General features: G+C 38.5%; 1 protein-coding gene across 2 annotated transcripts; it reads right to left on the bottom strand.

Moving 5' to 3' along the window:
- Positions 1–540: 540 nt before the first annotated feature.
- On the bottom strand, positions 541–3666 carry LOC131591869 (arg8-vasotocin receptor-like). Of its 2 annotated transcripts, XM_058862976.1 has the most exons (3): positions 2990–3666; positions 2605–2842; positions 541–1557 (listed from the first exon to the last, which is right to left on the bottom strand). In XM_058862976.1, exons 1-3 carry the CDS (start codon positions 3518–3520, stop codon positions 1358–1360), a joined length of 969 nt encoding a protein of 322 aa, XP_058718959.1. In that variant the 5' UTR covers positions 3521–3666; the 3' UTR covers positions 541–1357. The 2 variants fall into 2 exon arrangements, with proteins under 2 accessions (XP_058718959.1, XP_058718958.1); XM_058862975.1 differs by having other exon boundaries at positions 2605–3666.
- Between the last annotated feature and the right edge of the window lie 13011 nt (positions 3667–16677).

The following is a 16677-nucleotide window of genomic DNA, read 5'->3' as shown; positions in this document are numbered from 1 at the left end:
TTATCTGGTCTAACTATACAGAGAATAGAAATCATAGAATATGCAGTCATATCAGCATAAATTAACTTGATGTGTAACTATTCACTCTACAGCAGAATTTCTCACAATGTGATCAGTATTTAGTTTAAATCAATATTTCTTTGACTACAATATAAAGACTATTAAAACCCCACAATTGTATAGCTTTTCTACTGACATTTGAGACTGCTAGCCCTCAGAAAACTGAAATGTGATGAAACACAGTACAATGTAGACAGATTACATGTCACCAGATGTAAGTGCCACAAAAGGTCCCTAGGAATGCAGATCCATTCTCACTTGAAGGAGCCTTGCTGATATTCCTTCCATTTTCCTCTGATTAGATTGCAGACACTGGAAGGAAATAAATAGCTACCTGCATATAACACCCACAAAACAGCAACCCAATGGCATTTGAGATAAAAATATGCAGATTTATTTTTACAGCAAAGGGAAATATTTGAATTTGAACCTAACGGGGTACTAAGGAATAGAATAATAATTGTTTCTCTGCCTATAAATTCCATGCTAGAACAAATGAATGCCAAATGGAAGTGTACACCCTTAGCACCCACTTTTATTTAGAGTATGTATATATGTGTGTGTATGGGGTGTGCGTAGCTGTCCAGTTAACTGCTTTCACATCAGGAAATGCATGGAAAATCAAATCCCATGGTGTGAAGTGAAAAAACCTGAACTGCTGCTATGCTGCTGACACCTGTGATCCACAATGGAACTTTAAACTGAAGCAAGGGTTCAATGTCACAAGCACATTTTATTTTTTTAAAAATTATATTAAGCTGCTTGGCATTTTATAAATGTATATAAAGAGTTAACTTCAACAAAGTGCTAGTAAGAGCTGACAAAAGCTTTTTCTGACTTGGTGCTGCCTTCTCAAGATTTGCCACTGCACCCCAATCACACCAGAATGATGAACAATTCATGGTTCACTCTGAAAACATATTCAAGTTTAATTACATCAGGTTCCTTTTCAATTGTGTTTCAATTTGCTGGACCAGGTAGTAATACAATTTTACCACTTAGAAATCCAAAATCACAGATGGGGAAGTACTTTGGGACACAAAACATCTAAGATACTTTGATGTATCTTTGTCAGTCTTACAGGAATTCATTCTGATAAGACAGTGGTGATTGAAGTACTGTCAGGCTTGCACAACACAGAAACTTCCTGTATACGCTACAGAACTGCAGAGAAATCTATTTTTACAACAAAAACCAATTTTTCAGCTTCCTTATCCACAAAATAAGGGATGGTGGTAAAATATTAGTGTCTTTTGAACAGAGGGAATGCAACAAAACAACAAAAAGCTCTCAGCATTTATGCAGAAGTACTGTTTTCCTCAGGGTCTCTGTCTACGAGGTGAATGCTCCCCGTGAACACCGATTCCTCTTGAGCCGAGGTATTCTCCAGCTGCTTATTTGTGCAATATGGAATCTGGCCACAGAAATACATGTAAATCCATGGGTTGGCACAACTATTCAGATTGCCAAGGAGCATTATAATGGTGAATGCCGAACCTAGAACAAAACAGTTAAAGGAATAAGAGACTAAATAAAACACTCTTACGAATAAGTCACATTTTACAGTCTGCTGCATCTATTCATATATTAAAGCTAATCTAATAGTAGGAAATTGCCATTTCAATGCAATTTTCAGTTGCTGAAGCTATAAAACACACTATATTGTATGCATTCAGAGTTAAACAGTTTCATGCAGTTCTTTCTTATGTAGTTGTATTAATTTTAAAAGCGATTTCTAAGCTGTCAAACAAACAAGTACATATACCTATTTTGACATAAATGTATGTAAAATAAGACTCAAATTCACACTGACAGGAAGAATTCTTAAAAAAAAGTTCAGAAACTACTGCTTATAATCCGGCAGGACTACTATATTTTTTCCTTTTTTTTTATGTCTTTATTTAGAATAGGTGAATTTAAAGTCACATATAGAGTCTGTCTACCTTGTCTAACAAGCAGGCAATAGCATAAATTTGACAAGACTATTCTTGTTTACAGCATGGTGTTTGATAACTCTCAGGCTTGCTTTTTTTCTTTATAAGCAGCTGGTTGACAACTTTTGGTTATTTCATAGTGTACTACAGAGATTTCATGAATATGATTTCAATATTAAGAAAAAAAAATCAGATGTCTTATAACATCACTGTTCCACACAGTAAATAAGAAATAATTTTATTACTTTGAATAGTCAATTGTTTCTTTTCACCTCAAGAAATACTGCTGCTATATCTAAAACCTCTAAAAATCTGAGGCTTTGCTGAAGCAAATTATACTTGTCACCATGCTGTTCATGAATCTTTAAATTGTTAATCCCTCAAGGCACACACACAAAATAGACACATGATGTTTTGACCACATAACACAGGAAGTTTCCTGTACCTAATTAAACACAGCAGATAATCAATCCAGGTATTTCTTTTTAATCCTCCTCAAATGACCACACGTAACCTTTACACAAAAGCAAAATGCAAGCATAAAGCACTCGGCAGCAGTGTGCTAGCCTGCTCTGCAGCTGTGTCTGAGGAGGGAGAGAGAGCATCTTACCTTCGGTCAGGATGCTGGGGAACCACACGGACCACAGCTGCGCAATGAAGAAAGGGGACCAGCAGAAAACATATGCAACAACTGTCACCACTGTCATTTTTACTGTCTTGATCATAGCCTTTGAAATACAGTTCACACTGCTTGCTCGGGATGGCAGGACTTGATTCTGATTTGTTGCTTCACATTCATTCTGTTTTTTCACATTTATGTTTCTTCTGATTATTTTGCAAATCTTGACCTGGCATGCGATAAGGATTGCTGAGGGAATGAAGAATATAACTACAAAAATCCAAGTCACATATGCCCTTGGGCCCCAAGGCTGAATAAATTCACCCCAACATTCAAAGACACCTGGAGATATTTCAGTCTTAGAAAAGATAAATACCTGTGGTAGGCTAAGAATCAGTGCTATGGACCAGCTGGTGCAAATGGGGATGTTCCAGAGAGCTCTCTTCTTTTGAAAAGTGACCATAGGGTAGCAAACAGCTTGATATCTGTCCACTGTCATGACCACTATCATATAAGTAGAGGCAAACATGCCCAGCAATTGTAGATACTTGATAATTCTGCACAAGAAATCTGGCCCTATGAAAACATCTGTAATATCCCATATGAGTTGAGGCAGCACTTGGAAAAAGGCTACCACTAAGTCAGCAATGCTGAGGTGAAGCATGAACACATACATCCTAGACAGCTTCTTTCTTCTTCGCCACAGCACCAGTATGAGAATGAAATTGCCCACAGACGCTGTCAGAAATATGACCCCCAGTACAGCAATCTCTACTTGAGCTAATTGCTCATCTCTTTCTGGTCTTCCAATAGGATCTGACTGATTTGTCAAACTCAGGAATCTGTAAGGAGGAGGACTCTCGGTCTGATGTGTGTTATCCTGCACAGGAAATGAAAAATTCTTCATAATGCACAGAAGCTACTCACAGTAGCTGCCACTTGCGACTCAGGTTGACAGCTGTGAAGCACTGGCTGGCAAACAAACCAGCCTGTGTTCGAGTTTCAGAATATCTTCAAGCAAATCTTCCTGCTCATGCGAACTAAAGCAGTGGTTCTTGGATCCTGACAAAATTCTGTCTCTTGCTGGCATGCAAAAAGGCTTTATATAGGCTCCCAGCAGACAGAGCCTTATGTAACTGCAGAGCCCTCGGGTAGGCTGCAGGGACAGCAGCCAATGGCAGAACGAGACACACAATTGGGGGAAATATATAAATAAAAGGCAAACTTCAGAGGCTCAACGTGATTCAATTACTCACTTCAGTCAAAACCCAAACTTGTAAATAGCTGTGGCCAGACTCAAATGACCTTACTCGGGAGAGTTCTTGCAAAATTTTTTCTACGCAAACCAAAAGAGCAAACTTCAGGAGAAGCAGGAGGAAGGTTTATACGTAGATAAAATTGGGTCCCTGAGCTCAAGCACATCATAACGTCAACCTCCAGGCTCCTGGGGCATGACCACATCCTAAATGAAGCACTGACAAAGAAATGCATTTTTCCATAACCCTTTTTTTTCCTTCTCCTCTTTTTTGGAGTCACCTGGTTCTCAAATAAAAAGAAAAAATATTTGTACTGCCCTAAAAATAATATTTTCATTTCAAGAAAGGGTCAAGTTAGAGGTTTTTTCTCAGCAAAATGAAAAATAGCACATGTGAAATAAATTACTTTTATTGGGACTTTGAGTCTACTGAGAATTGAATAAAAAAAAAAGAAGTGAAAATTTAGTGGCAAATCCAACTGAGGAAAAGGTCTATATGATGAAACAATATCCAGAGGTCTCTATTCTACTATAGTGCTACAGCCTGCGAGGCAATTTTTCGGTATCTAAACGTGTTCATTTTTGTGGAGTAAATCGTATCATGAACACAGGAAATTAATTTTTCTTCAACTTTCCAATATGAATTTTGCATAATGTTAGTGGCACATAATAAGAATACAAAATTTAAACTGATTTTATTTTCTTTTTATCTCTAAGCCTACCCTCTTAATCACAAGAGAGATTTAATAGAATTGATTAATTTAATAGGAAAAATAACAGATATTTGTATGCAATTTTACTTGAAGCTAGCACACTCATATCCTTCCGGTTACAGTCAGGAGACTGGTAATTTGCAGTCTTTCTGAAGAGGAAGCCAGTAAGGAGAAAAGCAAAATCCATGCTGCATATATAGTACATAATACTGCACCTAAGCTGATTAATCACTGTGATCACAACTATATTATAAGACCAGGTCAGGAAGCTCATAGACAGGCTACCACTTCTTTGCCACTAAAGGTTTTCATGTACCAACAAACAGGTGAAGGGAAAAATTCATAAACAGGATGCTGAGGTAGACTACAAAAGTTTATAAAACCTACATCACCTCTTTTCTCTCCCTCTTTCCCCCTTATCCGCCACTGTGCAATGGATGTTAATAGCTCACGGAAGGGTAAGACTATGAGAACAGACAACAGGGAAGCTGAACAATTTCGGGAAACTTTTCCACTGACAGCAGCTGTATGTATCCCTAATCTAGACTTGGCTGAACACTGCTGCAGCTGCCTGAGTCTACAAAGGCTTTTCTCTAAGACTGTGTTGCAAAGAGTATGAAAAACAACAACTTAATCTAATATACCTGATTTTTTTTTTTCCTATATTAAGGCCTATTTGTAGGAAGCTTGGATTCCTGAGGTTGTTTTCTTTTAGTTTTCCCCCTTAATTTGGAGTCTATCTCAATTAGTGGGAAATAGGCATAACAAGACCATAAGGGAACAAATGCATTTGCCTTAACCCTCACTCTCCCTTCACCCAGCAACTTGCTGACGAGTAATTGAATTGGCTACAAATAATAAATCCCTGGAAATGCTGCTGATGGCAAACACTGCACTGGAGAGCAGCTGGGCTGATCTCAGGTTCTGTCTTCTGATGAAGACTAAGTTTCAAGTGTGTGCTCCAAAATCATTTACTTTGACCATTTTCATTCCACAACTTAAAAAGCCAAGTGGAATCTTTAATTCTTCCAGCAAGCTATGGTGTAAACATGTACATCTTGGCAGAGCTAGGATTAAGTGGGTTAAAACAGGAACATGTTGTAGAGAATATAAATTCAGGGTCAGGCATGGAAGATAAACATATTCATAATTCATTATTATATTTCAATATCAAGAAATTATATGCAAAAATCTCAGTATATGCAACAGGAGTCAATTCTGGGATACTGCTGGAAGATTAACCAGAATATCATACCTATTTGTATGACTTTTTCACAATGCATAAGGTATGGGTAGATATATATTTCAGGAAAATGTGTTTTATCAGCTATACCTAGAAGGTCCAACAAAACCCCTAGGAACACACAACTCTTCCTCAGTCTACACATGCACACAGCACACAGTGTCTGGGCAACAGCCCAGGTGTCAGACCAGCATGTGGACACAGTCTAAAGGGCAAGCACTCTGTGAAACGAGTAGCCTTCACTATGTTTATAAAAAGGGTGGTGGCCCTCCCTGTACAAATTGTCCTAGTGATCTAAGACTCTATTCCATCTTGCATATAATCAGTTCAGTATATGTTAATTGTTTCATAACTTTATAATTGTGCCCTTTCAATCTTTTTCATCCATGCAAGCAGATAGTCAGGATAATGTTAAATTGAAATTTAATCCACTCTGGGAATATAACTTGCTGAAAAAAGAAAATTAACAGATGAAAATATGTAAGTAGCCTTAGGTCTTATTTTATGCCAATATAATGTCGTCCTATTACCCATCTTTGCTTTATTCCAAACTGCATCTGTCCAAGTTAGAATCTTTTCCTAAATTATTGTAATTAAATTCTGCTGAACTTCTCAGTGGACTTTCATCTAATCTTTGTTAGTTAGCTAACAGGAGAGATCCAGCTCACAGATTAACACTCCAATTTAGCTATCTGCTCTGAATTTCAGAATCACACAGCTGCTCAGGGCAGACACAACACAGAATTCAGAGCACTTTACACAGAGTTTGTCCAGTCAGGTCTTGAAAACCATCAAGAGCTTAGAACTCCAAACCTCCCTGGGTAACTGGTTACAAATGCCTATTTTCATTGTAAAAAAGTTTTCCTTATGTGTCACCAGATCCTCCCCATCTCTCATACTTCTGGCACGACTTAAGTAAAAGCCCGGCTTGGACCTCTTGCCAGCATCCTCCTAGGCACTGCAGAGGCACTGTTAGTGCCTCTGAAGCTGTCTCTCCTCCAGGCTGAGCAAGATACATTGAGAGCATTATGGAAAATGTTGTATTCAAGCAGTTATTGATCTTGAACAGGACATGTTTGCTCTACTGAGCCTTGTACTTAAAGCCTTTGCTGACAGTGGTGAATATTTTGAATGATATGACATCCCAGCCTGTCAGGAGAAAATACATGTGATTGTTTGCTGCAGAAAAGAAAAGGCTCCACATTGTGGGAAGAAGGAGAAACCCTTCCACAGATGGCATCTATGCAGGGGAAGATCTGATGCTGTACACAAATGGAGTTCCCAGCATTGGAAGAGACCTAAGATTTCCTCACTATCCATATTTCTGGGGTTTACCCTACCTTAAGAAAACTGCTATTTTACCACCCTCTTTATTGTTGCACCCCCTGGTGCAGAGCACAAGCCCAGCTCACTCAGCCTCCCTCACTAGGCTAAATCTCCCAGCTCTCTGACCATCTTCACAGTGCTATGCTGAGTTCACTCATGCTCATCAACACCTTTCCTGTACAGGGGCTCCAGGACCACAGGAAATGTTCCATGTGTGGTGATTGGGGAGCGCTGAGCTGGTGGGCAATAAACACTTCCCCTGACCTATGAATTCCATGTGACCTGTGTGTGTCAAGTCCCACACAATCTTTGTCTTCCAAAAACTGCATTAATTGCAGTGCATTGAATTTTTTTTTGCCAAGACAGGTGAGGAATATATGCTGAAGCAGAAATATGTGCATTTTAGGGTTAAATGCCTTTGACCACTTTCTAAAACCCAGAAACCATTTAATTTTTGATAGACATTACTTATTCAATGCAACTTATGAAGGAATAGGTCTGCAGTCTTTTACTTTGGAATGGATAAGCAAGTTCTAAAACATTCCTATTTAAAAAAAGACCAAGTAGAAAATATTGCTGTCTGCTTTTGATGTCAGAAATCCAGGTGAGATTCTGTAGATGTGAAGAGCTAGCAGATTATTGTTACTGTACTTGCCAAGTCTTGAAAACCAACTAAGTATGAAAACCAAAATTTTGCATGATTTGCTACATCTTTAGAGGATTTTAGAGAAATCAAAAATTATTTCCTTAGTGCTGATATGACTCTATTTACTTTCAAATATTACATTACACTGCATTTACATTAAAATGTAAAAACATCTTCCACAGGCCTTACAGGGAGGAAAGGATTAGAATGTGCAGTAAAAGATTCAGTTACCAAGAAGAGAGTAGAAACACTTTTTAATATTTTTTTATATAAAATACTTACTTAGTAATATATTCTAGGGCAGAAAAAAGGAGTCAACATAGCATTGCATTGAATTTTCCCTACTGATAAAGACTATGTTTGAGGAGATGTATTAAGTAATGCAAATACATATCAGTAGCATGAAACTTTTTCTGAAAGTAGTGCAATGGTTAGCAAATGGATTCTTTCCTACGGGAAATTAGTCAAAGCTAAACATGATTACTGTTCAATACTTAGCCTGTAGCACAGATGCATTTACAGCAAAGTAGGTCCATATTTATCACTAATGTAATTAGTGCTTATTTCCAGAACATGATGGATAAACTACTTTGCCATAAATCTTTTTTACTGTACTAAAATTATGTACACCCTAACAATGCTGTACAATCTCCTGCAGTCCTGGATTCTTAAAAAAAACCCAAACCATTAATACAGTAGTTATATTAATATATAAGGTTCTTTGGACCAGATTTAGAAGTGCACTTCAATCTATATAGTTAAAAAATTACATCTAAAGGCAATGTGCCAACAGAAGACAAATACATTACAGACACTGTTACAGACAGTATATAATGAATCATGCAATGTAGGCAGCTACCAATGCCATTGTCACCACACAAGGAGACACAAAATGACAAATAGCATCAATAACTTTATTCCTCAGAAAGAGTTAAGCTTTGATTCAGACAAAAACACTTCTGGGCAGGAAGGAGAGCTCTTAGTGAAGCCAAAAGAATATCAGAAAATGTCAGGACAACCCAAAATCTCATCCTTTTCCAGTCAAGATGAACGAGAAACCACCCTTAACTTTTCAAATTAACATTATAATGAACACAGGACAGTATTTTGCTGCTATTCCTGCTAGCCCTGTTTATACACCACAAGGGAATTGTGCACATCTGTGTTTGGTGTACATGTGTTATGTGTGTGTAAATACTGCTCTCCTGCACACACATGACCTGGATGTCTTTCACTTTATAAGAAACTACACTCATTTCTCAAATGAGGAAATTAACTGTGCATTTAAAGGAAGAGGGTATTACTTTAGTAATATCTTAAAGCCTTACTTTAAAGGCTACATCAAAACAAATATAGGTCTATACAGCCTTAGAATGCAGGACTGCAACATATCAAACAACTATATTTACTGTTAGGCAATATTTTGGAACAAGACCTTTCTAAATTGAGTGCATCCTCCAGAAGGAATTAGCCACAGGCATTAAAGCCAGAGGAAGAAAAAAATGTGTATGGGCCCCCTGTGACTTGTAACTAGGCACATCCCAGATACTCACCACAAAACAGTACCACCAACTACGTAGAGTACTACGTGCCTCTTTTTAATCCCTAGGGAGATTATGTCTGAAACAATAACTTTTAACCTGTTTCAGTAAGAACTTTATTATTCGCTATTGCCATTCTTTAGTTAAGTTTCTGAATTTACCGCTGTTAGTGACAGCAGTGAGTGAGGGTACTACTGGGTCCAAAGCCTGGAATCAGTTTGCTTAATTCATGTACCTATTATGGTGCTAGAATTATCTTACACAACTTGTAAGTCCTTCTCTAAGTAATGCTTCTTTCCTATTGCTGCTGTAAAATTTCATGCAACTTTAATAAAATGTTTACCCATAGAGTGCAAAGCTTTTACTCTTTCTTGTACAACTCCCATCAGGCTATTTTAAGACAGAAATAAATCATTATAAATCATACATAGGCTTCTGCCAAAAATTGTCTTTTTCATTGGCAGTATTCCAGACAGTCTGGGTTCTCTATTAGGATGCTAAATGGCCTGATAGCTCACCTGCCACCAGGGTCATGGAAAACAACTGACAGATAAGAAGCTTCACAAGGCTGGTCAGAGCCAAGAAAAATGGAGAAATAATGTATAACTTTAGGAGAAGGAACTATGATGAACCGGTTCTGATGAAGAATTGCAAAGCAATTTTTCCACAGATAAACAGAGATTTTTAATAAAGACAACAATGCTAAGATGGTACCTAGTACAATACTTAGAGGTTCAGAGCAAAGATCAGCCAAATGTCAATAATTTAATTAAAAGACAATGTAAATAAAAACAAGTCAGTTTCTCCAGCAATACTAAGTAGTTGGAAACACTGTGGACAGTGAATTAACTCCAGCGGACCTAAAGAAACTGTGCATTTTGATCTCCTTCCATTTGCACCAAAAGACTTGGGTGACACTTGTACAACCACACTCTCAAACAGATGCTGCAGTAACAAAATTCATAACTATCGCTTCTTGAGTGCTGAAAGGTAACAGAATGACTCATATGATAATCACAGGGGGCTGAAGAGGAATTTATAATATGACCTCTAACACGAGTCTGAATTTTAAATTCTAAGTAATCAACTACATTATTAATATCTAGTATACAATTATTTGATTGGTATACCCCTGTTTTGGCAGATGGATTTCTAGAATGCACAAAAGGGCAGAGATCATTGACTGTGAGCAGTGCAGAGACAGGAAATCAAAGACAGATGTGTAAGGGACTTCAGGTACCAATTCCCTGAGCAGAATCCCTTATTTAGGGATGCAAGCACCTTTATGTGGTGTGGGAAGCATGAAAATGCTTGGATTTAGCAAAGCAGAAAGATGAATGGAGCAGGACATCACTAAATTCCAGGTCCTGATGGTAATCTAGAGTCTTAACTCTGCACAAGAGCCAGGTACCTTTATTCATTCAAAATGCAGAGCCTATAACTCATTTAATGATGCTTACAAGCATTCCTTCAAGAAACAGGCTGAAAATTGTCTAGTGCTTTCAAATGGGGAGAGGAAATGGAGGTTCCTGGGTGAAGAGAGGAGGAACAGCAGGAACAGGAAGGAAGAGGAACAGGAATGAAGCCATTGACAGTATCTAGGGAAGGATTATTTTCAATGGAATACTTAAACAGGTGTTGCAAAAAAAATGGTGTCAGTGCTATTTTCAGCCTGAGAAGGTTTAAATATACATTTCTGATTTCTTAGGAGAATTTCCTGTTCACCAACTTATTGGCAAAGCAGAATGGAAAATGCTTTCTCCTTTTGGTGAAACTAGGTGACTACGAACATAAGAATTCACGAAACCAATAAGAAGCTCTTGAAAAAAAAGGCCATGTATCTTTGTGGGTAAAGCACTCCTGTGAGAAGGGGAGTGCTGCAGTCTGGTATTTGCTCCTATATATACATTTTATACCAAAAGCTAATGAAGAGTAATGAGAATAATCTGAGAAACCAAATCCAGAAGCTATGGACATCTCTGTGGCTGACCTTCTAACTGTGAAACAGACAAGTCATACTTACTTTTGCACCTACCCTTCCATTCCAGTCCATTTACCTTTCTCATTTGGAAGAACTCCATCAGGGAAAATACCATGGGAATAACTTGGGTCTTTTTTGATTTCAGTCCATAAAGTTGCCAGCACTGGAAATAGCTAGCCTGGCTTTCTATCTCTGCAGCCACAGTACAAGCAATGAGAAAGAAAGACAAGGTGGGATTTGTTATGTTTCTAGTACTGTGTATGCACATCATGATTAACTAGAACTGACATTTTAAAGTGAGATTCAGAATCTTGGGGATTCTGACCCTACTTTTCAGAAGGATATATCTGGGAGAGGGGGTGGATAACAACTCAAAATATTCACTGGCTTCTAGGAGAACTGATTACATAATATTTGGCACACTAATTTATAATATTTTATGAAGAGAGTTGCCCCCTTAGTAAACATGTTACTTACACATTATTGTCTAAGATTCAATGACAATAAGGAGCAAAGCAGCCCAATTACATTGGATAACTGATGCAAGGCAAAGATACTTAGCAGCTGCAACGTCTTACATCATCTGATCTTTGATTTACAGAAGACAATTTCAAAACGATGTGACTACCTGGTAAGAACAGTTTTTTTTTGAAAGTTTCTCTTTTATTTGAGCTGCTTAACCCTTTTAAAGGCTCCTAGAATTTTTAGCTCTTTGACAAGAGCAAAATATAGAGGGAAGTAACAGATAAAAAAGCAATATGAAAACAATGTAGGAAAAGTTCCACTTGATTATTTTAAGTGTTTGTGCCAAAGAACACATCTGAATGAAAGGTTGCAGAAATTTTTCATGCTGTCATAAGTATGTGCTCAATCTCCTTAATTCTTATTACTTTGAGAGTTTTCAGTGAATGTTCATTCAAGTTGTAAATTCAATATTCCATCCCTGAAAACAAGGGAATGTTTTCTCATTTTTGTCTGCCATCTAGTGTTAAGAGGCAGAATACTTGTGTTTGCAAAGCCTAAAATATTTGCTAGCACTACACAGCTTTTATCCATTTCATATTATGCTGATGAAAATACAAAACAATTTTCCCTAAAGTTTGACTGAAAAAGTTAGATTTAAGCAATTACCTCAGACAACATTATTAGCAGAACACTTCTCTACTAACATACATTAATTTGTCATAGTGCTTTGAAATATTTGGGGTTTTTTTAAAGTTTGTTTAAGTCTTTTAGGTGATTGATTTGTATTTTCAGAATAACATCTATAATCAATTTTGTAAGTAAAAAAAAATTCAGGGTATACATAAAAGTGCTATTCATTCATCAAGCATGCAGTGACAGTATGTGCAAAACTATTTTCTCAAAATAAATCTTCCATATTTCGTAGCTCAAGAGTGAGATTACTAGACTGACAAATTTTGGAACCATTATTTCTGCTAAATATCCAATTTTTATCAAACTGCCTCATAACCCATTATGACTTTCTCTCCAAGCAACAGTCCAAGACAAACATACAAATATAAATGTTAGAAATAATTAATGGCATTGAAAAGTATGCATTCATATAAATGAATACAGTTAACTCACCTGAACTATTGACAGCACAATTCTTTGGCTACAATGTGACAAAAATCACACATACACCAAAGAACGCTCTTTCTTTAAAACAGAAATATTCACCTCAATTTATGTGTAACTTGATTTACAAGTTTTCATCCTACCTACAAAAATATGCGTTAACAGGTATAATGAGAAAAAGCTTTGAAAGCCTTTGATTTTTTGAATTTAGTAACAGACATAGGATGCATTAAAATCAAACTACTCTCAGTGTTGTCCTAAAGAGAAAACAATCGTGTTTCAAGGGACCACTCTGAAAGAGCTTGAGTGCTGTGTATGCAACCTAATAAAGATCAACAAAAAAACATCAATAATAGCAGGTTTCTCCCTTGATACTTCCCATGGAAAGTACTGAAATGGAAGTATTTTTAAATAGTTAATATACATCCTATTAAATTTTAAATATATATCAAAATTATTTAAAAGAGATGATAACTATATTATGTGAAAACAACTACAAACAGACTTGGCCGCTGTCTGAATACCATATGTGGATTCATCTCTCTTATCTAAAAGGTAGTATTTAGTCAAACAGAATGACCTCATCTGACTACTAAGAGAGCTTATAAAATTAGTCTATGTTTTAAATAAATTTGAGACAATTTCTTCTTAATGTCATTAGTACAGTAAAGAGAATACTAAATTGGCAAAATGTTTGAGAAGGTGCAGAATTTGTGCCTGGGAATACATACTTTCCTGTCCAGTGTTTTTCAGTTCTTTTGTATTGTTTCATGGTTGCTTTGAGAAGCTGCTGAATCATGCACCTCTGAACATGTCAGATCAGACAGGTCTGCTCTTCCTTGTGGACAGCGATGTGGCAAGAACACATGGGTCTCTGATTAGACCAGAAATGTGAAATCCTCGAATCTTTTCCTTAACAGAGAACGAATAATATGAATAAATACAGCATTGTACATATCCCAGTGGTGAGACGAATGTCTGAGCAGGCACAGGAGAGAATTTTACAACGAGATTATGGGATAAAGTGTGACTGTTTAGGCAGGAATCTTGTGCAGCTAAAAGGGATCAGTTGCCTCCTACTTCCAGCACCTTATTTGCCAGTCAAAGAGAGGCAGGATGTGCCGTGGCTTATCATGTGCAAACTTCCTTCTTACTGAAGTTGTAGGTCTTGTTGCCTTAGCTTTTGTTGTTGTAAGAAAGTAAGCTACCCTGCTTGAAGCCAGCTCAGACTGTGGCTTCAGATGGGCCACTGCTTCTTAAGTCATCTGATGAGATCCAACTCAGTTCAGCACACTAAGAAAAACACTAGAGCCCTGGGGCTTACAGAAGAACAAACACACCCAGGGAAGCTGCTTAAGCTGACGCTGCTATACATTCTAAACTATCTGTACCATGTTGTTCTTATAACAGTATTCAAGCTTTTGCATGAAGTAACTCATACATCAAGAAGCAGCGAAACCTCCCTGCTTAGCTGCATCTGGCATTTAGGGCAGACCCCACTACTGTTTGAAACATTTGGTTTTAAAATGAGCTTAAGCATGTAAAATGAAATACTTTGATAAATTTAAGGCTAGTATATAAATCCATATATTAATATATAATATTATATAATATATAAATCTATATAAATAAAAAAAATATGAGTATACCACCACTGGATAATACAACTGGATGTGTAGTACTCCACACACAAGGCAGGCAGACCTTACCTGCCGAACAGGACAGAAAGCAGCAACTCTGGAAACATTTTGTAAGCAACGGATGAGCATCTAGGTATGAGCTGCCACTGTAGTGTGCAAAAGGATCCTAAAAATATGTGGCTCGTGAGTTGTTTGTGGCCACTGAGTACTTCACCAAGGAAGTGACATGTCTTGAGCGTAAAATTGGCATTGCATTGGTTTAAAGTGGAAAGGTTTTGGTGGGGAACAGTTGGGAGTGGGCCTACAGGGGTCCTACAAAAAAAACATCAGAAACCTCCCCTATGCTCCAAGATGAACCAGTCACTGGCCAAAGCTGAGCCCATTGGCAATGGTGGTAGTTCCCCCATGAAAATATATTAAGAAAGCGTAAAAGTTTCTGCACAACAGCAGCTGGGAGAGTGGGGTGAGAATATGTGAGAGGAACAACTTTGAAGGCATTGAGGTCAGTGAAGAAGGAGGGGGAGGAGGTGCTCCAGGTTGTCGGAGCAGAGATTCCCCTGGAGGTCCTGGCAGATCCCATGCCAGAGCAGGCAGGTGCCTGAAGGAGGCTGTGACCCCATGGGAAACCTGCACCGGGGCAGGCTCTTGGCAGGATCTGTGGCCCCATGGAGAGAGAAGTCCATGCAGAAGCAGGTTTGCTATCAGGACCTGTGCCCCTGCAGGAGACCCACACCAGAGCAGTCTGTTCCAGAAGGACTGACCCTGAGGAAGGGACCCTCACTGGAGCAGTTTGTGAAAACTGAAGCCCATGGGAAGGACTAACACTGGAGAAACTTGTGGAAGACTGCCTCCTGTGGGAGGTATCCCACACTGGAGCAGGGGAAGGGCTGAGAAGTCCTCCCACTGAGGAAGAAGGGGTGGCAGAGACAGTATGTGTTGAAGTGACTGCAGGTGCCATTGCTTATCCCCCTGCTCTGCTGTATGGGGATCAGGGAGAGAATCTGGGAGTGAAGTTGAGCCTGGAAAGAAGGAAGTGGTGGGAGGAAAGTTCTAAGACTTTGTTGTGAGGTGCCTCAGGGAGGCAGAGTTTGTCTCAGACAAGCATTGTTAAAGTAGAGGCATGGTGGTAAGGAGGTTGTGTGAATTTTGACCCCCTGTGTTGGGGGATGGGTATATGAGCCTTGGATGAAGTTACCCCACCCCAAACCCCTTGTGAAGGGCAGCCCAGGAGTTCTGATTGGGTTTGAATCCCTGGGGGTTTCTCTCTTGTTCTGTTGCTAGTGGTCCCTGACCCTGAACTCCACCCTCAAAGGTGGAGACCCTCAAGAATTCTGTCCCTCAAAAACCCCTGCTGTGCCTCTGTTCAGGGCTCTCGGTTCTGGACCTGAGTTTGTTCCCATGCTGAATAAATGGTTTCATGAGCAGAAGCCCATCTCGTTGGTGTTCCATGCTGGTCCCCAGAACTCTGTGTCTTCTCTGGACATGATCCTGAGGTTGTGGACTACTACAAGACTTGATTTTATTTCTCATTACACTACTCTGATTTGATTGGTAATAAATTCAACTAATTTCCCCATGCTGAGTCTGTTCTGCCCTTGATGGTAAACGGTGAGTGATCTCTCTCTGTCTTTATCTCAATTCACAAACCCTTTGTTCTATTTTCTCTCCCAAACCAGTTGAGGAAGGTAGTGACAGAGTGACTTTGCTGGGCACCTGGTATCCAGAAAGGGATGTCCTGCTCTGGGTGACGTGGAGAATTTAACCAGTTCAATTTATAAAAAATACATGATAAAAATTACAATATGTAAGGAATATAAATTTTTCTTTGGTGAATAAAATGCAAGGTAAGAAAATTGATTTTACTTCTTTATTTGTGAGGAAGAACAGAAGCAGACAACTGGGATCTGAAACTATGAGTGTGATGCAACTTTCTAAACCCTTACGTAAGGTATCCATTGTTCCACCTGATCACACAGCGCATCCATCCTCTCTTGCCACTGTCACTTGAAGTTTTGGCAACAAGACTGGGTTTCAGGCAGGCCATGCAGTCAGGAATCTCAGGGCCTGCTGCTGCTCTGAAGCCCGGCTGGGGAAGACCAAGGTGCCCCCTAACCCTGTTAAACCCATGAAAAACATGT

This window comes from Poecile atricapillus, chromosome W (assembly GCF_030490865.1).
Source record: "Poecile atricapillus isolate bPoeAtr1 chromosome W, bPoeAtr1.hap1, whole genome shotgun sequence".
Classification (NCBI taxonomy): Eukaryota; Metazoa; Chordata; class Aves; order Passeriformes; family Paridae; genus Poecile; species Poecile atricapillus.
This window is presented reverse-complemented; position numbering and strand designations above follow the sequence as displayed.

Bases quoted from the DNA above. Each gene is read 5' to 3' on its own strand.
- LOC131591869 (XM_058862975.1), bottom strand. From the start codon at position 3,520: ATGAAGAATTTTTCATTTCCTGTGCAGGATAACACACATCAGACCGAG. The intron at 1,558-2,604 runs GTAAGATGCTCT...GTTTTGTTCTAG, and splicing joins CCCCAGCATCCTGACCGAAG to GTTCGGCATTCACCATTATA.